General features: G+C 47.5%; 1 protein-coding gene across 1 annotated transcript in view; it reads left to right on the forward strand.

Moving 5' to 3' along the window:
• The first annotated feature begins 2,230 nt into the window (after positions 1–2,230).
• RNF216 (ring finger protein 216) overlaps positions 2,231–23,293 on the forward strand; it is a 72,099-nt gene continuing 51,036 nt past the window's right edge. Inside the window, exons 1-9 of the mRNA XM_057416837.1 lie at positions 2,231–2,407; positions 11,201–11,326; positions 12,865–12,995; positions 14,085–14,930; positions 16,687–16,763; positions 20,156–20,258; positions 21,150–21,314; positions 22,660–22,774; positions 23,046–23,185. Coding sequence (XP_057272820.1) covers positions 11,260–11,326; positions 12,865–12,995; positions 14,085–14,930; positions 16,687–16,763; positions 20,156–20,258; positions 21,150–21,314; positions 22,660–22,774; positions 23,046–23,185 — 1,644 coding nt within the window. The 5' untranslated portion in view covers positions 2,231–2,407; positions 11,201–11,259. The remainder of the gene's footprint in view (positions 2,408–11,200; positions 11,327–12,864; positions 12,996–14,084; positions 14,931–16,686; positions 16,764–20,155; positions 20,259–21,149; positions 21,315–22,659; positions 22,775–23,045; positions 23,186–23,293) is intronic.

Below are 23,293 nucleotides of genomic sequence, written 5' to 3' on the forward strand. Positions count from 1 at the left end.
TGTTCACGGCGAGACTTCTGGTCGCTGCTATCATCACTCATTACAAGAGGCAAAGTCGAGGAGCTGAACTCAATCTGGGAGCAGATGTAGGTGTCAGGGTGACCTGGAATGTTTTCAGTTGGCTTCTGAGGCCAAGCACTGTGTTGCTGACGCTCGGTTGCTTACCTCTGTAAGGAGGCCAAGCTACTGTTTGCGTTATTCAGATCAACATTTGGACAAGGTTTGCAGAGGCAGCGTGTGATGTTATTCTGTAGTATGAGGTGATTAGGATTTGTACTGGCTGGGATCTTTGTTTAGGGAATATATGGATGGAAAAGAGCCTCATGGTAACATATTTTGTCTCAAGAACTTCTCCCACAAGGCCTCCGTGCTGCTTTGTCAATACCGACGTGCTCTTATCAAGCTGTGGGCGCTTATTGCTCTTTCTTGATTGGAGATAGGAACCACAGCGGTTGGCATTTTGCAGCCTTTGCAGGAGCAGAGCTGGGAGAGCACATTTACACTTCTACTCCCCAAATACCATCCCAGAGACGTGCTGCATCTGTACACTTGATGGAGGAAGGGAGAGGAACCTCTCCCTGCTGCGCCTTCTTGAAGGTACCTGGAAGCCAGAAGTAGCAGGAGTGCTTGCTCCATACCCGTGGCAAGTACAAAACGCTGTTGCCTGAAGGTGTTGCAGTGGGGTAGAGTGGCACAGGCGGTGATGGTGACTTTCCTTCTCTCCCTGCTCTCGCTGTAGTGCTCTGTAATTCAGTTTGAGGGAGGTGACAGCAGCAGCAGCATGGGGAGAGGCAGGAAGAGCAGCTCTCTCCCTCCCAGGAAAGCAGCGGTGCAGGGCGTCTCATCCCTCCCCTGCTGCTCGCATTTCCAGCTGCAGATGAGCAAGAGCCATCAGCAGTAACTTGGCCAGCATAAATAGTTCATGTCCTCTCTCTCTATATTGTTAAACCAGAATCCTATTGTAGTGGAGAAGGCTCCATTGTGTATAAACTGGGAGGTGCCCTTGGATCAGCCACGACTAGCAGAGACCAGCTTGCACTGGCTGGAAAGCACCTCGAACACAGTGTCTGAGGAGTGCTCCTCAGCGTGGTGTTTATGTGTTTGTTTAGCAGTTTGTGGCTGCTTTTACTGTCTCTCCATCCCAGATGGTGAAATAATGTTTGATGTACTGTTGCAACACCCAGGAAAAGAATTTATATGCTCTTCTGTGAAGGCTTAAACAGTGTTGGACACTTGACTGTGATGACTAAGAGGTAGCACGCAGATTTGCATCCTGGAAACCGCCATGTCCTTAGCAAATGGTTTGGCTGTAGCCTGTGTAACCTCTTAGGAGTGGCCTCTAGTGGCTTTTGTAGTCTTACATATGTGAAATGGTGGTTTGCCATGGGCTGAAACTGTGGTGTACCTAAATCTGTGTGGCTGTGGACCTGGAGAATTAATGTGCAGTGCTGCTTTCCTTGCTTTTTAGCTGGCCAGCTGATAATACATTCATTTGTGATGTAGTCATCTCAGAAGAGAATAAAGCTTCACATGGAGCATCACTAAATCCGGCCATGAGCTGATTTCAGTGGGTTTAATCCTGATGCAGTGGTACACCTCCCTCCAATACAGCCCCTTGGCTTCCCTGCTATTCTAACCTATTCTGCTTCAACCCTGCAGTGCCACTGCCGCGTGATGTGGATGAGGTCAGGCTGGACAGCTGTCAGGAGCCTGGACGGCTGCCCTTGGTTCTTGCTTGCTGGGCTGGAATTGGTTGGCCACAAGGCTGCAAATGAAACTCAACCCAGCTTTACAGCAGTGATGGCTGGAAAATCTTATCCCAAGTGGTCATTTGAGCAGTAAGGGCACAGTTCCTGTGGGTTGGTGGCCATCCTCCTGCAGCAGTTCTTGGGTGCAATAGGCAGCTTTTCTGTCTCTTTCCGTTAGGAATCTGTGCAGTGTGGACTTGCTGCCCGCGTACTGTGTGTGCCTTCAAAGCTTTCTGTTGGTGTTCTGCTTGGTAAATAAGGCCGTTTAACACCCATTTCACTGCAGAACTTGGCCTGTTGGCTCCCTCTGGCTCTTGTACACATTTAAGCCCTTCAATTGAACGTGCAAAAGCACCTTTGAAAGGCAGGGCTGGATCTTGGATTTAGGAGTGCGTAGAGTCTGGTTGCTAATTAGGTGTCAGCTGTGGTTGCATAGTGTCAAGTGTTAGGCTGCAGTTTAAGGTCTCCCTCCTTGTTGCAGTTTATTTTAGCGTCTTGGTTCTTCTGTTTCTGCCCTGGTAGATGCGTGAGGATCTCATCTGAATCCTCAGGAATGGTTTTCCAGGCCATTTCTTTTCGAAGGTGTTTCAAACGCTGGTGGAGCTCAGCACGAGAGGAGGTGACAATCTGTAGTGTTGGAACATGACCTTCTTAAGCAGGTATTGCAGTGAAACCCTTCTTAACATGAAGCCACAGCTTCTGGCCACTGACCTTTGGAACTGTGGCAGTGCAGATGCTTAACGTGGCTCATAAATAAGGCATGGCTGGAGTAACCAGAATATGTGACCTGAGAAGCTTCATCCTGTTTGGAAGCTCCTCATTCTGGGATGTTTGACACTAGAATGGTTGGTGGCAAGCTTTGAAGTCCATAGTTCTAAAAGTACTGGGCAGATCAGCACAGAAACCTTCTTTTTGGGGGCGGTGCACTGCTGCAGGGAGTCGGGTGTCTTTCCCTTCTGTGCCACCTCAAGGTCAAGTGTTGGCCTTTATCTTGTCAGCAGCTTTGTGAAAGGAGGTGAGGTGCCTTTTGCGGGCTGCAGCCTTGGGAGCAGAGTTTCTTGTGATAGGTTAAGGCACATCTAAAACAAAATAAGAGTAAGAAATACCTCCTTCCTTTCCACATTTGCTCCTACCGGGGTCCTTCTGCTGTTGCGAGCTGATGGGGTCTCTGCAGCATGTAAAAGCACGATGTAGGTGCCCCTCTTAGTAAGAAAGATTGGGGTTGTTGAGCTTTGAGGTCTTTCTGGTTTACAAGGGCATGTATTGACAGAAGTGGCAATGGCTTTAAGCTGAAAGTGGGGAGATTTAGATTAGATATTAGAAAGAAGCTCTTCTCTGTGAGGGTGCTGAGGCACTGGCACAGGGTGCCCAGAGAAGCTGTGGCTGCCCCATCCCTGGCAGTGTTCAAGGCCAGGTTGGATGGGGCTTGGAGCAAGCTGCTCTAGTGGAAGGTGTCCCTGCCCATGGCAAGGGTGTTGGAACTGGATGAGCTTTAAGGTCCCCTCCAACACAAACCTATGATTATGCTTTTTTTATCTGGAATACAACTTCCCCAGGTGCAGCTTACATGGCTTCTATGGCTTCAACATTTAGGGTGCCATTGCAGCCTATCAATCCTTTGTGACTTCGTGAAGGGGGCTTATAAGGATGCTGGGGAGGGACTGTAGTGATAGGACAAGGGGTAACAGGTTAAAAGTTAAACAGGGGAAGTTTAGATTGGATATAAGGAGGAAATCCTTTACTGTGAGGGTGGTGAGGCACTGGAATGGGTTGCCCAGGGAGGTTGTGAATGCTCCATCCCTGGCAGTGTTCAAGGCCAGGTTGGACAGAGCCTTGGGTGCCATGGTTTAGTGTGAGGTGTCCCTGCCCATGGCAGGGGGTTGGAACTGGATGATCTTAAGGTCCCTTCCAGCCCAAACCATTCTATGATTCTATGACTTTAAAGTCCTCTGGCTGTTCCTGCAACTAAAACTGACTCTCTGTGCTCTCTAACCCTCTTGGCTTTGGCCTAGCTAGTCCCTTACAGCTGCTTTTAACATCAGTTTGCATGCTGTGTGTATCCTGCCTCCTCTTGCTCCCGGTGCCCCCAGTAAACAGGGCTGCGAGCAGAGCAGGCTGCTGGTTGCTCTCTGTGTGAAGGTCAGTGCTGTGGCCTGTCCCAGGGTTACTGCAACCAGCAACCTTAAACTCCTTTATTTCTCTGTTTCCAGTGTAAAACTGGAGTTGGTAACCTGAAGGCTCCTGAAGATGTTCATCCAGCTTCTTCACTACCGAAAACCTTGTGCTTGGTTTAGCTTTGTTATGTCTTTTAAAGGTGACGTTCAAGATCCCTTCAGAAAGGGAAGAAAACACTAAGGATTTGGAGAGGAAACGCTGTGTCCTTTCTCCTGGAGAGCTCTGTGAAGTACAAACAGCAGAGAAGCGCTTCTCATGTATGTCCTGGAGCAGGCAGGGCATTTCCCTTGTTCTTTTCTACGTGGCCGCTGGGTTGATGGGAAGAGGAGGCAGTTGCAGTTCATGTTATGTTGAGCTGGTAGTTATGGCAGTGTTAAACCCACACATTATGGGTTTAATAAAGGTGCTGCTCCCAGAAAGGAGCCTCTGCCTCCTTCTCTTGGGATCCGTGTGAGCTCAGGGCAAGAAAACCGGAAGCAGAACTCATTGTGGAAGCAGCAAATCCCATGGTTTCACGTGTTTGTCCCCACCCTTACACCGCAAAATCGGAACGAAACAGCTCCGTGAAGTGATGCTTCGGGAGGCAGCCTGAGCCCAGAGGGGTTGGTTTTGTCTGCTTGTGCTGCTGCACTGAAGGGCTGAGCTGCTTGTGTCTGAATTGTGGCTTGAACATGAAAGCTGGCACCTGTGTTTGTGGTGGGGAGGGAGGTTTGGGATTGTGGGGATTATACGGGATGCTTTTGCACATGCCGCAATAGCCTGGGGCAGGCAGAGTAGTCCCCTTCACAGGAGAGACGCCTCTTCTTCCCTCAAAGCCTTACATTTTCCCTTTGCTCTTAAAATGAGCTGCTCAAGGCAATGGCGTTAACTCGCTTTCTAACCAGACCTTGTGAATGTAATGCTTCATTTAGGACTCAGTCTGATAGGGGAGGTAAATGCCTGATCCAGAGCTCCCCACCTCTTGGGCAGAGCTTTGTGCATCCATCAGAATGAGCAGCGTGGTGCTGGTCAGAGATGTGAGGCTACAGAACCCTGTTATTCAGCAGGGCTGAGAGGAGTCGTGGGAAGGCACAGGAACATCCAGCACTTGACCTTGATGCCAGTCGTCAGGGAATAGCTTGAAGCCATCAGGAGCTTTGAGTTGAGTTGAATTAGTAGTTGCCCATTTTTGGACACCAAATACATCTGTTTCAACACAGTCTTTAGAGAAGAGCTCGCAGAGCAGGGATGGGTTTTGCTGGGAAAAACTGGTATCATTGGAGGTAAATAGGATAAAACAGGAGAGGTTTCTTTTCTCTTGTACTCGATAGATGCAATAAAAATAGAGATTGGGGTTTTAAAAGGATCATGATTAAGAGATACCATGACCTTAATGGAGTGGTGAACTGCAGGTGAAGTGGACGAGAAGTCCTGTGGTGTACACACTATTGAGATGCTTCCTGGAAGTCCAAAGTTGACTTGCAAAATGGGAAAGGCATTGTTAGAAACCCAAGTAATCCCTAAAAACCTGCTCTTTTTATGGCTCCTGACTAAACAGTATTCGTGAGGCTGAAGCAATAACACAGAGATGCAGCTCATACCCTGTTAATCCATATATTTTCTTTCCAACGTACTCTGATGCTTTCTTGGAATGCTGTTGACTGAGGATTGACTGGAAAAATGCACAGCAGAGATCTGAGTGAGGCTGCTACACAGAGTACAGGTGCTGCGCCTTGAGTAGGAGAGGGTGAGGAATAGGGAATGAGAAGTTGTGATTCCTGTCAGAGAAGCTTGAAGACTCCCTGTCCCTCTTCTCCATTTTAGTAATGTTCTAGCCTGGAGCAGTGCTTCTGGACCCAGGAATGATGCTAGTGTGGCCACAGAAACAGTGGCTACTCTGAGATGTCTTCTGAGCAGTTTGTGTGTTGCCCATCTCATACGTATGACAAGGTGATGTCCAGCTTGGATTTACTTGCCGCAAAATGCTTTATGTTTCCTGATGCCTTGGTGTGGCAAAATCAATTCTCTGCCTTTCTGCAATAGAACTGTGCTCCCTGGCTTTTCATGGAGGAAAAAATGGTTCGCTTCAGCTTCTGTTCCTTGGATCTCCTCTCAGATCTCAGGAATCCTGTCTCCTTAGAGGGTGTATGTGTCTGTCTAAAGTCATTTGGTAAAACAAGCCAACTTCTAATTCATTGTGAAACAGGGGGTGTTTTAAAACATACAGGTAGATTCTGGTATTGACTCTCTTGAATGGTTTGGGTCAAAGGGACCTTAAAGCTCACCCACTTCCAACCCCCTGCCTTAGACAGGGACACCTCCCACTAGAGCAGATTGCTCCAAGCCCTGTTTGATAAATGAACATTGTGCCCCTTCAGCCCATGCTACATGTCCACAGATTGCTGGCAGAACTACATGGATGCAGTTGTTGTAAGCCTGTGCCTGTTCTGTGCTCCTAAGAGGAGCTTTTGGGCAATAGCTGTAGCTGGTTGTGCTGTTTGCCTGGTAAGCAAACAGGAGGAAGCCAAGAGGCCTTGCCTGCGAGCTGCTGCCCACACTCCCCTACCTTTAGGAGGCCAGGAGCAAGGCTTTGGGATGAGGCCAGGAGCAAGCTTTGGGATGAGGGCAGTGCTTTTGTTCTGGTGGCATTTCCCACTTTTGCCTGAGCAGGGGGCTGGCCTCTGTGCCAACCTGCTCAGCAGAAGCCCTGCTGCAGGTCCGCATCTTAACCTCTGCCTTTATTCCTTTGCAAGGTGTGATGCAGTGGTGATCACTGCCTTGTGCATAGCAAATAGAACTTGTTTGAGCCCAGCAGTTCTTGTCAGGCTTATGATCAGGGGATTTCTGATTTCCAGTTGGGATGCTGTTGCTTGACATGATGTTAAACTCTCCCTGCTTTTTCTAAGTGACTGTTAGAAAGAGCAGCCCCCAGTGCATCGTGAACCCTTTGAAAGGTTTCAGTGCGATGCTGACAGTAAGTCAGGCTGGTTTATTCCCCTTCCGTGGAGCTTTTCTTGTTTCAAGGGCTGAATGCGGAGCTTTTCACTTTGCTGCTTGTCACAAGCCATGCATTATTTAAGCACCTTCTCTTTGTTTTAGCAGCTTGAAACAAGCCAGGAATTCACCTTGCTCGCAGGCTACCAGCAGACACGTTTGCTGCCCGCAGGCAGAACGTAGGAGTTGGTGCTCTTCTGTCAACGTAGGTGAGCAACAGTGGTGTTGCTGTATGGGGAGAGGCTAAAGCACACAACGATTTGATGTTGCTGACATCTCTTTTAAGTCGCTTTTTCCTTTTTCTCCCCCCATTCGGTTGGGATTTCAGTTCCTACCTCCCCTGCAGTGCTTTCTGTCTACTCCTGTTGCCTTGAGCTAGAGCTAGAAAAGAGCACTTTGAATCTAATCCCATTTTGGGGATGTGGGAGTTCAAGATTTCAAATACTATAAGTAGGGGGAAAAAATACACTAAAGCGTGTCTAGGAGGGGGGTCTCCCCTCAACTGTCACTTCGGATTCCAGCTCCATCAGAAGATGCTCGTTGCAGCACGAATGTGAGGTGGAGGGAGCAGATTTGAGTTCTGCTCCAATTACTGCAGTCCAGAAACGCCTGCCTATACCAGGAGTTTAAATATATTCACAGTACTGATGCTTGTTATTTTTAGGCTAGGCTAAAAATATTCAATGTGGGCTTTGCAGGGATTTTGAATGGGGTTTGGAAATCCTTGTGAGGCATCCCTGTCCATGGCAGGGGGTTGGAATGAGATGATCTTCAGGTCCTTTCCAGCCCAAACCCTTCTGTGCGCACCTGACACCTGCTCCACCTCTTTAACAGCAGATCCATCAGCTTTTTAGTAGTGGTTGGGACCAGTGATTTTGTGACTTACATTTTGGCATGTGTGAGAAGCTCGTTTGGGAAGAATGCATGACTTCAGCTGTAGGTCTGAGATGTGCTGCAGGGAGCAGTTACACACAAGTCCCTGATGGCCTCTGATCTTCCCGTTAGCTGTTCCTTTAATGGATTCTTCTCCTCTCAAGTTGCTGTAGGAAAAACCTTAATGGGGAGGATTCTTCAGCCTGGGCACTGAAACAACTTGGATGTGCAGCGTCATGAGTACATGGAGTAATGCAGAACACAGAGGGGAGCTTTGGGGGTCTTCACTGCGCTGTCAGCAGGTGCCTTTGAAACTGTGACAAGAGCTTTGTGTCACCTGGGTACTGTATAGGGATTCGAGTCCCAAATCCAGTTTGCGCTGTAATGCAGGTGGGAGCCCTTAGGGAAAGGGGAAAACCACCACCAACAAAGCAAAGTGTCTGCCTGCAGCCAGGTCTTTTAAAGCAATTCTAATATCCTGTCCTTGACTGTATTGCACAAAAAGCTGATGGGCATGTTAGAGCTTGGTTACTTATACATAGCTTTATTCTTCACCTATAAATAGGCACTGAAATCACTGAGGTAGTGTGGAATAGCTTCTTCCCATCTGTCTTGTTTTCTTGCTCCGTTGTTTATGTAGGCAAAGACCTGGCTTTGATCTTGTTACTTCACATTCTTGGCAGCCTAGTGCTAGAAACATGAACAAACTTCTTATTCATGCCACTGCATGGAACTGGCCCATGCTCACAGATAGTTGTTTAAACCAGAGCTCTGTACTGAGTTATTGACAAAATGAATTGCTAGCTCTCTTTGGAAGCTTGGCTTTTCCCCTCAAAGCAGTGCTTTATTGAGCTGCTTGGGTTCTTCTGCAGTCTGTTCTGAAATAGAGAAGTGGTATATTGCCAGTTCTTTCCAGGCTTGGCTTTTTTGTTGTTGTTGCCTTGACTGTATATTACAGTTAATGCTATTTATTCCTGCTTTTAAACCACCATACGTCTTCTGATAGTGTGTGTGTGTGTGTGCATCTTGTACAGGGGCACAGACACTCTGTCAGCCCAAATCTCATTTCCTGTGCCTTTTTTTGATGCACAAGGTTGAAGTGTTCGAGTTCCTGTCTACAGGAACCAGCATTGTCTATGGAGAATATGTCTTTAACGTCAGCTTTGTGGCTTATCCCTTGCTCTTGGATGTGAACAGCTCTGGCTTTCAGTTGGAGAAAGCACTATTTGGAAGAAGACTTCCTGGTGACTGTGCTGAGCGTTTGTGGTGTCGGCTCACTCACACGTACACACATCCCCTGCTGCTAACACCCCGCATGCCGCTGCAGGGGAGACGTATCCAAGCCACTTAGCTTTGCACAGAGCAAATCCAAGCAGACATCTGTCTAGCCGCTGTCTGTACCACTTGATGCTGCAAGAGATGATTTGTGGCTTCCATGAACGTCCTTGTTCCTTCACAGCCCGTTTTGGAATGATGCTTCTCTTTTTTGCCTGCCAAGAGGTTCCTTGGTTGAGCAGGAGCCTGCCTGAAGGAGGCTGAGAGAGGTGGGTGATAGCAATGCAGGGGCTGTTGGTTATTGCAAGGGGTGCTTTTATAGGACCAGCCTGCTGGGAAGCAGAAGTGGTTGGCGTGGGTACAAGAGGCCTGAGTGCCTCTCCTGGCCCTGCTGCCAGCCTGCTCAGTGGCCTTAGCCGTGCTGGTCCTTTCTGTGCTTTCATTTCTCCATCTTTTAGATGGCAAGAAGCACATTGATCTCTTGTTTTCTGAAGTACTGAGAGGGCTAAGGGTGGAAAGATGCTGTGCAGGACTAGGTGGTAGTCGAACTCCTTTTAAGAATGAGTTCACAGGGCTTTTATACCAAGTACGCTGACAGTGACCCAGCTGCTGAACTGCAGTTCCAGCTCTTGTCTGCACAGATGAGAATGGTGCTTCCATGCCCTTCTAGCAAACGAAGATTGATTTCTCCTTGTTTATGAAGCAGAAGCTGAAGAACCCAGTGGAAACACTCCCAAAAGCTTGCTTTTGGAACATGTTTGAAGCATCAATATGCCCATGGTTCTCTTGTGCTTAGTGGAAATAGGGTGTGCTACTGAGGTTACAGGGCTCAAATATCTAGGAGTAGCTACATATTTGTAGTAATGCTGGTTAAAGAGGCCTTTGCAGTTCCTTTAGCCCAATGTCCTGCTCAAATCTGGACCATTCACCAGGTGAATGGGGCTGTTTGTAGCCTTGAAAACCTTTATGATGGAAGTTCCCCCTGGAGAAGGCTGGTTCAGCACTGCACCGTGCTGCTAGCACCTTTTATGTGTGTGCTGAGCAAGTGGCCTGCCCTGAAATGGAGACAAAGCTGCCTCCATCTGTCAGCTTAAATCTCCCCTCTGTCAGCTTAAAGCCATTCCCTCTCATCATGTCACTACAGGCCCTTGTAAAAAGCCCCTCTCCACATTTCTTATAGGCCCCTTTAGCATTCCTTTGGAAGACTGTTATAAGGTCTCCCCTTAAGGAGCCTTCTCTTCTCCAGGCTGAACAAGCCCAGCTCTCAGCCTGGCTCCGGAGCAGAGTTGCTGTTTGTGGCAAGGAAGTACACTCTGCAGTGTGTTTTGTGCCTGCACTGTGAACAAATCACACTTCTACACTGCCCTGCCAGGGCTGCAGCTCCCTTCAGACGTGCCAACAACATGGGCATCATGGTAGTGAGCTCAAAGCATCTCTGGTCCCTCTGAAGTTGTGCCTCGGCCTGGCAGTACGCAAGGGAGTGATGCTGGTGTCTCCATTTCATCAATGGTCAGCACTTCATGGTCCTGCTCCTCATAGAATCATAGAATAGTTAGGGTTGGAAAGGACCTTAAGCAGCAGAGCTGTCGGATCTGACCCATAATAACGGCTGTTCCACCTCAGTGCTGGTGCTTCTGCAACACTTGTGCATGGTAGGACTTTATGGGGATGGTTGTAATGACACCAACCGGTACATCTGAGATGCAGGCTTATGTGGTGTTGCCCTGTGGCAGCTCAGGCAAGTGGCTTTTGCTCCTCATGGTTAGATGGTGGCAGAAGTACCGCTGTGAGTTGATGCATCAGGGTTTTGACTTCTTGGAAGCAGGAGATGCACAGCTGGGGAGGGTTGGAATGCTGGCTGGACAGAATTGCACCTCCCCATCCACCCCTTTATGCAACTGCATAGCTACAAGGCACCTTTGTGTCTTCTCCAAAGAGGCTTCTTGGACCTGATTGCACTCGGGTTGCCCCTCAGTTGGCTGTCTTAACTGTGAGGACAGGAAGTAACAGAAGCATTCAGAGGTGGCATTTATGGAGAGGCTGTGCATGGGGAGCCAGGAGAGCCCCCAGAGTTTTGGCACTTTGGTCTTGGGAAAGCCGGATTAGGATGCTGCTGAGCTTGCCTTATGCTCTTCTGGCTTTACTTTGTCTTGTAGCTCCTCGCGTGAGCCTGACTGCACCTGAACACTGACACTTCTGAGTACAGCTCCTTAAAATGGCAGAGGGGGATGGAAATGAAGAAGCCATTAACTTGAACAGCTTCCAGAGTCGCAGAGGGAAAGGTGAGTACTGCTCTGTGTGTCTTCCTGAAGTGCTCTTTGTGAAAACTCAGCTTGCAAGCAGCAGGGCTCCTCGATGCTAAACTGGGAAGAGTGCTGTTAAGGGGAAGCTGCTGGTGGTCTGTTTTGCCGTGTCATTCGCTGCTCTGTTACACTTCCTTCACAGCCACCCACTGAAAAGTCTTTCCTTTCATGCAGACATGCAAAATATTTGGCTCTTGCCTTTCTCGTGTTGTACTGCCTCAAGGCAGATTGTGAACTTCTTGGGAACACCATGTAGAGATGAGGGGCTTCTGGTGTTCCACCCTTCTGAGGACCTCAGAGGAGAGAGGCTGGCTCTGCATTCCTATCCACGTCGGGCTATGTGCGTTGGCACCCATTCCTCCAAGAGTGGAATGCAGAATGATGCTTTCTGTGTATGCCTGAAAGGTGATAAATGGATGCTCATGAATACGTATGCTAAAGCATAAGCCAAAATGATGTGTCAGATCATAGGGAAAGCGTGGTTGTATGCCGTCTCTGCAGTACAGAAACCCTCTGTTTCTGCCTTGATTGTCTCTCCTGCATTCAGCCCTGAGGAGAGAAGCTGCGTGGAGACCTCATAGCAGCCTTCCAGTATCTGAAGGAGGCCTACAAGGATGCCAGAGAGGAGCTCTTCATCAGGGACTGTACGGACAGGACCAGGGGTGATGGGTTCAAACTGAAACAGGGGAGATTTATGTTGCATCTAAAGAAGAAGCTCTCCCCTGTGAGGGTGCTGAGGCGCTGGCACAGGATGCCCAGAGAAGCTGTGGCTGCCCCATCCCTGGCAGTGTTTGAGGCCAGGTTGGGCACAGGGGCTTGGAGCAAGCTGCTCTAGTGGAAGGGGTCCCTCCCCGTGGCAGGGGTTGGAACTGGATGATCTTAAGGTCCTTTCCAACCCAAAGGAATTCTACAATTCCAGCAGCTCTATTCAGTAGTATCTGTATTCCATTCTTGACAAGCCTTGAGGGACAGGCTTGTCATTTAATAGCAGGGTACCTTCAGCATCCACAGCCAGGAGCACTATCTCAGCCTTGCAGACTCCTGCAAAATCACATCCTTTCCGAAGCAGGGTTACATAGAGGAGCTTCTGTCTCCTCTAGAATGCACCGCACATTAATTAAAGAAAATGTATCTTCTCTGAATTACTGAAAGTTCAGGAATTCTATGCAAAAACTGGGAAGCAGTCTGTGCATAGCGTGTTCAGGATGCATTTTGCAGCAGCTTGACTTGTCCTGAGGTTTGGAATAGAAGGAGCTCTGCCTAAGTGTCAGTGAGTGTTTCATGCATGCGCTGTTGTGGTGAGCTGTAGTTTGTGCAGGGGTTGTGCTCAGAGGGGCTGAGGGAGGCAGGAGAGGCTGTAACTGTGCCACGACTGCACTTGCAGAGTGCTCCGAGCGCTTCCTCCCTGTTGCCACAATGCAGACGTGCGGATTTGCTTTTTGAGATGTATCAGTGCCTGTGCCCCGTGGTTTCAGTTATTTACCTTGAGCAAATAGCTGACTTCATGTGTCCCACAGATTGGATGGATGGCAGGTACGAAGGCATCCTGACGTTGGATTCCTCGGATGAAGAATTACCTTTCCTGCTGGAAGCACCAGCGGAGCAGCAGCGTGAGGAAGATGACGATGATGTAGTCATCTTGGAGGAGGTAATTTGTCATTCTTGTACTTGCCCTGCTTTATTCATGGCCTTTATAGCCAGCTCTCCTGTGAATATCTGATGTGTTCCTTTGAGAGTCTGGTCCAGTTATGGTAATTTACTTAGGATGTCTGAAATGGATGCTGAAATGATGGCGTTTTGCTGGCTCTGTTTAATCATATTTTGGGCACAGGAGGGGAGATCTAGACTATTAAACTCTGTTGTATTTAAAGTTCTAATTAACAAAGGCTGTAGCATCTGTGAAGCTATCTGTTGAGATCCAGAAAGATGGAGCGCTTCATAAAAGGATGGGATGTTCCTTCAGAGGCAGGTTTTCAAACCATGCCTTGTTTGGCTTTGTGTGCTTTAGATCCCTTTATTCTATCCAGATTCTTGTTGGGCTGTTGCAGTCGCTTATATTTTTGCATATTTACAAAGCCAGCCCACCTGTATCACCTATAACCTTTCCACTGGCACAGGCAGCCTCGGAGAGGAGGGCCAAAGGCTTTAGCTTACATAGATTAAGTGTCTAACTTCATATCTAAGCTATATGAAGAATATATTCCACTTTTATGTTGAATTAACCAGAGGCATTGAGAAACTGGGTTCCAAAGTTGACCTTTCTATTTCTTAGTTGGAAACGGTAGCAGAGAATATTGAGCCTGTTGGCATACAGCAGCCTGTCTGCCAGAGGCAAGAACAAGACCAGAGATTAATGCTTTGAGCTTTGTTTTCTGGCTGTTGAGATATATCAGTAAGAATGCAAACATGCCAGCAGTTAGTTCCTCCTTCCCAGACTGTTCTAATGGGAGGGAAATGGGAGCTGAGGTGAGTGTAGGAGATTATTCCACTCTGAAAGTCCTGTGCATGCCCAGTTCTGCCTAATGTTCTCTTAGCACCTGGGGATAGTCTGAGGCTGGAATTCAGTGCAACAAGGGTATGTAGGTTGCAGTTTTGTGCCTTATTAAGGACTTTGCTAAACAGACTTCATCTGTTTCCCATCAGAAATCTGATTAGATTCAAAAGATCACCTGGAGCAAGGGGTCTGCCATGCAGACAAGAGCTCCTGCTTACTTACTCTTGTCTGTCTTCATTTTAGACCCCAAAGCATCAGCAGCTTCCACGTCCCAATGTCATCAGACCTGCTGCTCAATGGCAGTGTGCAAACGCTGTGGGTGAAAGAGGATCTAAAAGTGCTGTTGAGCTCTTGAGGAGCACATATCCTGAAGATGTGATCCCAACTCAGTCTGGCCAGAGAGACCAGGATAACCATGTGGTGGAGAGCAGTGCTGGACCAAGCAAGGATAAGAATATGAACTTTGCATTGCAACAGCCCAGATCATCAGAGCTTAATGGCCCTGGGTTTGAACTTACAAGTAACCAGGAGCCTGGTCCAAGCTTGCTTCCAGCAATAACTACAAGCCCACAGCCCACAGACAAAGAAATCATTATTCTGGAGGATTCAGACTTTCCACCACAACAGGAAGAAAAGGTAGAAACCCAGGGAGAGGACTTGGAGCTGGAGCAAAACCTCAGAGAAACAGCTGATGCGGGTCCTGCAGAGCAGGAGATCCATGAGGACAGCCAGCTGGATCATCCGCACGCCCAGCCATCGGAAGGGGAGCCACATGCTGTAGTAAATAGTTGTGCTCCTCAGCAAGGGCAGCCTGAAGCAGACCCAGGATCTTTAAGGGCATATGGAGAGAAGGCTCCTGGGCCGGCCTTCCCGCGACCTGAACCACAGCAGGATGGGATTCCAGGTCCTGCTTCACCCCAGCCAGCACATCCACCAGAAGAAACAGGTCCACAGGCAGCCGTAGACAATGAACAGCCAGGTCCAGCATTCCCTGCACAGGGCTGCCAGGAGCTTGGCTCTAGTAACGTTCCAGAGCAAGGAGCTGCTGGGCAGGACCAGGACCTCACCGCGCAGCTCATCAGAGAGACAGTGAGTATTCCCAGGGCTTGTTTGCCTTCTGTGCCCGTGGTATTCCCAGACAGGTTTTTCAAGGTGTGTAGTGTTTCACATGCTCAAAGCACAGCCCTGTTGACTTCAGCTGCAAATCCTCTTCGTTTTGGCAGAGACTCAGCTATGCAACAGGTGAGGAGCAGGCAAGGAACCGTCTTGGGAAACTCTGCTTTGAAAGACTAACAGGAGTGTTGAGAGGATGGGAATCTTGAGGGCACTGTTTGCTCTGGGATGGGTTCTTGGCCAGAGAGATTCAGCAGAGTTGATGGCAGGGTCTCAAGGGTGCAGTGGGGTGAAATAACAGGACCTGTCTTAAAGGCTACTGCCTTCTTGGTTCTGCTAGTTTGTTCTTGTCTGATTCCTAACCCAACACTATAGGGCTGCTTAGGAATGGATGTGGAGCTAAAGGAGCAAAAGAGACACTGAACACTGGCAGAGGGATAGAAGGTGAGGTAGAGAAGGCTTAGAAACACATGGCTGAGAGCCGTGGCTGCTTTCAGCTGCCTCTCCTAAAGCAGTGTGATCCATGGCTTTGTTAAAGTCACCATGGTGCTCAGGGGGTGATGGCTGCCCTTGCAGTGTGGATTTCCAGGCAGTAGCACTGAGGGATTACTGGGTAAGCAGCATGAAGACTCTTAGAAGTTAACTCCACCCAGTCCTTTCTGACTCTGCCTGTGCAGCTGAGCTTGAGGGGCACTAACCACAGGAATGGAACCATCAGGAAGGGTATTCCTTCACCTTTGGGATGCTCAGAAGCTTCTGTATACTTAAAAACAAAACAAAGGCATGGTGCAGCTTCACATTTCTGTGTTTTCCCCTCCAATGCACACTCCTCCCCTTGATTGCTAGGGAGGAAAGATCTCTGTGATACCTTATGAATACTTATTTTGCAATAAAATGTATTTCACTGCATCTGTGTCTTACACCACCACTCCCATCCCCTCCAAGTCTTCCCTCCACATCCTGTATCTCATTCTATCTGGGACAGCTGGGGTTCAAGTACCAGTCCACCAAAATTCAGTTCTTTCCAAGGCAGACCTTGTGGATGAGTGACTTGGTTTGAGATGGGGAAGTAGATACTTTTGCATTGTAGGAGTTGCTTGACAACCCTGACCAGTCCAGTCTTGCAAAGCAGAATCCATCTGGTGCAATAGTTGCAACACCTGTACAGAAACCCATCAGGAGAGCAGCAGTGGGTGCTCTTTGCTACATGGCTAATGCTGGGAAAGCTTGCACAGAAATGCCAGGGAAGGTTTGTTGTCTGGTCTGATCTTGTTGCTAATGTGTCTGGGTACTTTCAGGTGGGTTATACGTATTGTTGGGTTTTTTCCTTTGGCTTTGGAATGTTGCATTTCAGCACACAGTCTGGAACTCCTTAATCTTCTGTCTGAAGGTAAATATTAGCTTTTCTTGTGTTGTAGATCATACCTACATGCCTTGCCTCTTTCCATCGAGCCTGAATCACTTGTTAGGCCAGCTGCTCATGCCTAATCTCACTACCCGTATCCTTCTTGGGAGAAAGAGGTGTTAGCAATCATCCTGTGGAGCAAAGGGAAGCCAGCACCTTGCAGTATCCATGTTGGATGGATAGAAGTGGTCTCTTGAAACCTGTTTTGGCCCTTGTCTCATGAGTGTGATAGGTACACCCATAAATCTGTGTCTTTAGTGCTGTTCACTAGGTTGTGCTGTACAGCTCCTCTAATACCTCTGTAACCTGTAGCTTTTCCTACTGTAGGAAGCAAGATTCCCCGATGTGAAGGAGGACTACATTGAAGAGCTCATCATCATCAGGAACTGCTGTGACTTAAATGTGTAAGTACAGAGCTAAGAGCCAGGGTGCATTGTACAACAGGCTGGCTATAGTCACGTTCCCATTTCCCCACACTGTTCTAAAGCGTAGCCAGGCTGGGAGGCAGCACTGTGGAGATGGTGCCAAAGAGCAGGGAATTTGTTGGGATTTTTCCTTCTCATAGAGCTTTTCTTAAAATCTCTTTAATTCTTACATTTGTGCTGTAGCTTCTCTGCTTTTAAGATCATTATTTAAAGATTACATATCAGTTCTTTACTGTTACTAGGCCTCTTAAAAAGGGTGAGTGTCAGGATTAAGGTATTGAGATGACTTCTGTAAAACATAGTAAGAAGGTGGATTGCTGACTTTTGAGTTGGAGAAGAGTTTCCTGCTTCTTAATTTCACTGGGTTTTGGCTTTTTCCAGGTAAAGATGACACTGGTTTGGACTCCCTTATTTATTGTCACCATGGTGGCTTTTGTGCCCTGCGTTTAAGCCGGTAGCAGTGGTACTGTTTGAGTTCTCTCGCATCCCTTGTTGCAGCTAGAATAGACCAAACACATTTAAGGGCTGGGAGGATTGGCTCTAGATACCTGTTAAGGGACTGATTTTGGTCAAGCTGAGCAGAAACAGGAGCCAAGAAGGGCAATAAAAGGAATGGAAGAGAGGCTGAAGACATGCTTTCCTACTTGTGTTGGCACCAGCAGCACAGAGGGGAGAGGGATTTGAAGTAAATCACTTGTGTCTGATGCTTGGTGGTCCCTCTCTCTGCGTTTTGGTCTCTACAGCTGTCACTGCTATCTCAAACATGTTGAAACTAGTTATTGTGTGATACAAGAATGAAGAATAGGTGTTGGTTGCCAGAGTATTCCCTCTCTTGTATTACTCCAAGGCCCCTTTCCCATTAACTAGGGCACTAATTAAGCAGCATTTAAGTGCGTGAGGCTTGGAATTAGTTATTGGACCATAAATAAGTAAACTGGCAAGGAAATTAGGATGATCCAATCCATTGGGCATAGATTGCCTATTCTGCTGCCTTTGTGCTGGTGTGTGTCCAAAGTAGGGCTTCTTGGCTAGGAAGAAGCTAACTTCTTTCTTGTCTTTCTGAAGTGCTTTCCCTGCAGTGGTGGTATTGTCAGCAGGAGAGAAACTTTTGGGTGCCCATACCACATACTTGTGCACCTCATTGTAGATGGTTGTGCATAGAAGACCTAGTAGAGCCATTCCTTGGAGCAATGGGGCTGCTGAAGTTGCACATCTGGCTGCAGGAGCCTCTCACTTGTCAACTTGTTATTGTGTCCTGGGGCGATTTAGTGAAGCCTGATGGAATTAAATCACAGTATCAGCATCTGTCAGTCTCAATGTGTTCCTTCCCTTCTGCTCCTGAAATGTCTCCCATTGTGTGCCACAGACCCAGTGAGATGAAAAGGTGCTTACAGGCTTCCCTGTAGGCCATCTACAGTGTCTGCTCAGCGGCACGTTACCCACTCACTGGATGATAAAGATTTCTTCCCCATATTTTTATCCCTTTAACCCAACCAGCTTTTTGAGTTGCCCCTGCATCTTTTGTGTGAGAACAAATGGGTCAAAGCACTGGTCAGCCTCGCTGGCAGGGTCCCTTTGATGTCCATGGTGTGTCAAGCCGAATCAGGCTTGAAATACAATAAATAAGGGTGGCTGGGTTTGGGCAGGGATGAGGCTTTTAAGTGGCTCTGTGTCCTGTGGTGCAGATACTAATGAACAGTGCTGCAAGTGTGCGTGCATTGTGTGCTGGGACCCACTTCCCTAATTGTCAGACACTGAAGGTTAACGTCTCTGGGAATCCCAAGCATCGAGATGGCAACAAGCAGAACAGTTCAGATGCATCCTGACTGAGCCCCAGCTGATACCCTCGTGTTTGAGCTCCTTGAGGTTTCTGTGTTGTTGGATTAAAACAATTACCTTTGACCAAAAGGATGCCAAGGGGGAGAGCTGGGATCTGATAAATGCTCAGTGCCAAGATATTTTGTTGTTTTCCAAGCTGATCATCATAAAAAGCTTTCAGCTGATGTGGAAGATAAGATGTGGGAGCTGCTCTTAGCAGGGTATCATCCATTCAGCTTTTGTGTGCAGAAGCATTCACGCTCAGTCAAAAGCTTCTGGCTCAATCTGTCAATACCTGATTAACCAGAAAGAAGTGCCTCTGCTTTGAATGTGAAAGCAGGGCTAAAGTAATCATGCCTTGATAGTGGGTTAATGCTTCAAACCAGTCCAGGTTTCTTAATGAGGGACTGATTTCTGACATCAGGAATGTGAATTAGCTGCAATTATGTCCTTGCTGCAGCCTTGCACCTTCTCATTCAACAGGTTTTACAAATGCTAATGCTTGTCCAAGCTCTTTATAAAGCATATTATTCTGCAGCTGGGGAAACTGAGGAACAGATTCTGTTACTTGACCCAGCCAGCACATCACCCGGTAGTGATGGTGGAGAATAAGCAGTGAAAGCCTGCTTCAGACAGCCTCCAGCAAGCTTCCCGTTCAAAAGGGCTTCTAAAGTATTTGTGGCTCTCCAGCAATGGGGTATTCTGCTTGTTAGAGTCTTTCCTAAGCCAGAAACTCCATTTACCTGCCAGTTAGGATTGTTTGTGATAGGAGCTCAGGTCTCCTGCCTTCACAGGCTGGTGTGCAGTTGCTTTCAGCAAGTTTTAGTGATCGTTTTCTGAATGCTGTTCTCATTAGAGCACTTTCTAGTGGAAGCTGCAGAATCTGGTGTGATTTCAAGCTTTTATTACAATGAAACCTGTATTCAGAGTACATACTGTATGGTCACACAGTTTAAACGTGTTTCTGTCTCTGCTCTGTTTGGAAGTAGATCAAGACTGGAAGCTCTAATTCCAGTTTGAATCTGTAACCTTTCCTTGAGGAAGGCATCAGCCTTTCCTGGGTTTTGTGAGGGTTTGCATGCTGCTTTTGCCATAGATGCATTTGTGTTAGCTACAGGTTTCAGTTGATGCTGCTGATGCTGGGACTTCTTTCTTGTACGGTCTTCATGTGAATTCCAGAGTAGCAGAAAGTTAGTTAACCTTAACTCTTAGTCCAGGTACCACTTCACATGGGTGGGAGTGAGGAAGGAATCCTGATTGTTCACCTCTGCCATGGAAAAAGATGTAGGTTGGTTAGCAGCTCACCCATACAGGCTTCATGTATATGGATTTAATTGCTGGAAGGCAAATCTCTGCTTTCCCTTTGCAGTCATACAGCCAAACAAACATTCTTTACCTAAGTCTAAGGCATTTGCTTGCAGTTTGCTCCAGTCTAGGACCTTCCTTGGTTCTTACAGGGCAGGCTGGGACTTGCCTGCCCAGCTTCATAATAAGATACTGAAAATCAGACCCTGAGCTCCCAGGCCCTCAAGTAACCCTATTTCTCTTTTCAGGCTTTGTAACTTCCTTCTGGAGAATCCAGATTACCCAAAGAAGGAAGGCAGAGTGGTTTTAAATCCCAGCAGCAGCCTGCTTCCCAGCCAAGATGAGACAAAGGCAAGTGAGAGTATCCTCATCTGCAGCATGCCTCTCGTCCAGTCCATTCAACCTGAGTGGAGCTTGGGATGTCTGCTTTTATTAGTACATATTTGTAGGGTGCCTGGTTGAGCTTTGCTTTCATAGGAAGCCTTTGGGTGCATTTAAGACAGTGTTAAGTAGTGATAGTTGCTTGCAAGATGGCTTCGAAGACTCTCCTGGTTTGTGGTTGCGTAGCTGCACCAAGGCTGCTCTTTAAGACCCTTTGCCCTGCCTGCCTGTCAGCCACCCCATCTGAAGTGTTCATTGTAATCACTGATACAAGAATTCCATGGGGATTCTGTCACATGAAGTAGACTTGGCCCTTGTGCCTCTCCTGTGTGGCCTCGGGCATTGCCCTTCAGCCTGCTTCTTGGTTTTTCTATGGATTCATTTGTTATACAGTCCATTTGACAAAACATTCTCTCTGAGCTGCTTTGAGTGTATCAAAATAGCTGTGTGTGGCCTAAGAGAGAAACACTGAACGGGTATTCAACTCTTTCTACTCTTGGAAGCATCCCTCAACCTCAAGCCAATAAAGATGGCTTTATAGTAACCTAAATGTACCCTCTCTGAGCAGTCTCATGCAGCCATGCACAATGGCTTTAAACTATGTGGTGTGGGTCCTACTAGGAGCAGAGCTGCTGCATGGTGCAGCTCGGGGCAAGTTACCCACACGAGCGCATAGATCAGTAGGCTTCACACCCATGCTGTGCTCTGAGCTGATGCTTAGGTAGATGCTCAGAACTGGGTGCCATGTCACCTGAACTTGGGCTGGTCTTGCAGAAGGTCCTGATAGCTGAAAGAGTGGTTTGTGGTGTCCTTGTGTGTGGTTACAGCAGCCTTCTTACATGTTTTGCATTCTCTCCCTAGGTGCCTAAAGTGGACTACTTTGACTTCTTCAAGCTCGCCCCACTCGATCAGCGGTGCTTTATTCAGGCAGCTGACCTCCTTATGGCAGACTTCAAAATGCTCAGCAGCCAAGACATTAAGTGGGCACTACGTGAACTGAAGGGACACTATGCAATCACACGAAAGGTTCTCCGGCTCAAGTCTCTTTCCATTCCTAGGGTTACCCCTCATCTCTGCAGAGCAGTGCTGTGTCTTTTGCCTCACTGTACCATCTGCTAGCGTGTGGTTATGGGTTTTTTTAATGCTCTTCCTTTCCTTTTAAGACTTATTAATCCATTTAGAAGAGACTTGCAAAATATATTGGGCAGACAGGATGCTGCAGGAAGGTTTTACTTCTCTCTGATAGAACTGGCTAGTTGATGGTAGGTGATGCATTAAACTGAGAGGTGTTCCCACACATTGCTGCTGAAGTGTCATATAATTGTCAGTAAAACCTAGACTTTTAGCTAAATCTTCAAACATTTAACGGTTAACTGCTGCTATTAGTTAACTGACTGCATGGAATTGAAAAGAAGTCCCAATTTCCCTGTCCTAGTTCTTTTTATGATGACTTGTGGAATGAGTCCTGTATTAGAATCATAGAATCGTAGAATAGTTAGGGTTGGAAAGGACCTTAAGATCATCCAATTCCAACCCCCCTGCCATGGGCAGGGACACCTCACACTAAACCATGGCACCCAAGGCTCTCTCCAACCTGCCCCTGAACACCGCCAGGGATGGAGCATTCACAACTTCCCTGGGCAACCCATTCCAGTGCCTCAGCACCCTCACAGTAAAGAACTTCCTCCTTATATCCAATCTAAACTTCCCCTGTTTCAGTTTTAACCCGTTACCCCTTGTCCTGTCACTACAGTCCCTAATGAAGAGTCCCTCCCCAGCATCCTTATAAGCCCCCTTCAGATACTAGAAGGCTGCTATGAGGTCTGTTCCCTGTAGAAGAGTGTCAGTGTAATGAAGCTGCAGAGACACTTGGTATATGTATCAGCACACTGAATGTAAATGTGGCTTCAAGCATTTGACTTGGATCTGCTCTGATATCCTCCTCTTGGTGGAGCTTCTTTCTCTGCTATCCAGGTCTTAAACAAAAATCCCTTGTCCCTTCACTTGCTCGATTGAGTATTTGAGCTTCCTTTTTTTAACTGAAAAGCAAAACCCAACAACAATAAAAAAAGCCAACCCGGCTCCATTGCATCAAAGGGGACACCAGATGGAGTTGAAATAGCTTTACACAATAGGTGGTGTGAAGTATCATTCAGCTGGTTTGCATTTATGGAACGATCGCTTTATGAGTACATAATGCGGTAAGGTGAGCAAAGTGAAGAGCTATATTTGCCCCTGTATGGGGTGTCTGGCTTTCCAGTTTTGGATCAGCATCATGCACATGTTTGTACTGTGCTTTGATTTGATGTGAAGTCTGTGGTTTTGCTTTCTTCCGGGAGCACAGGATTTAAGTCTGTCTCTTGTTTTCTAGGCCTTTTCAGATGCTATCAAAAAATGGCAGGAGCTGTCTACCGAAACCAGTGGGAAACGGAAAAGGAAGAAAGAGATGAATCAGTATTCATATATAGACTTCAAATTTGAGCAAGGTAAATAGCAAGTGGTATGTGTTGTGCTCTCCACATCCTTGTGGTAAGCAGAACTGGCTTGCAGCAGAAAGCCCTGTTCTTTAAGAGGGATGCTTTCCCAAAACAGAGATGCTTCTGTCAATGTCTGCCATCAGTTTTGGAGGTATTCCTTAGTACCTCTGCTTGGTACAGTGCTGCTTGAGATGCTGAGTGTGATGCGTGGAAAAAGAAGGATTTAAGCATAGTTCTGGCTGCTCCATCCCATTTCATTGTGCCTTTAACTCTGCTTTAGGGGATGTGAAAATTAAGAAGCGCATGTTCTTCCTGGAGAACAAGAGGCGGCACTGGAGGTCCTATGACAAGTGCTCCCTTCTCCCACTGGTGCTACGGGAGCAGGAATTCTATGAGCAGAAAGTGAAAGAGATGGCAGAGGTGAGTGATAGGAGCTGCTTTGATCTCATGGTGCAAACAACTTCAACTGTTATAAAAGTTTTGGCCCTAAACATGGAAATCTGCCTCTTGGAGCAATTCAGACACTAC

The sequence above is a fragment of the Pezoporus wallicus genome, unplaced genomic scaffold (assembly GCF_028554395.1).
Source record: "Pezoporus wallicus isolate ANWC-B61680 ecotype Strahan unplaced genomic scaffold, APGP_CSIRO_Pwel_v1 scaffold_7392, whole genome shotgun sequence".
Lineage (NCBI taxonomy): Eukaryota > Metazoa > Chordata > Aves > Psittaciformes > Psittacidae > Pezoporus > Pezoporus wallicus.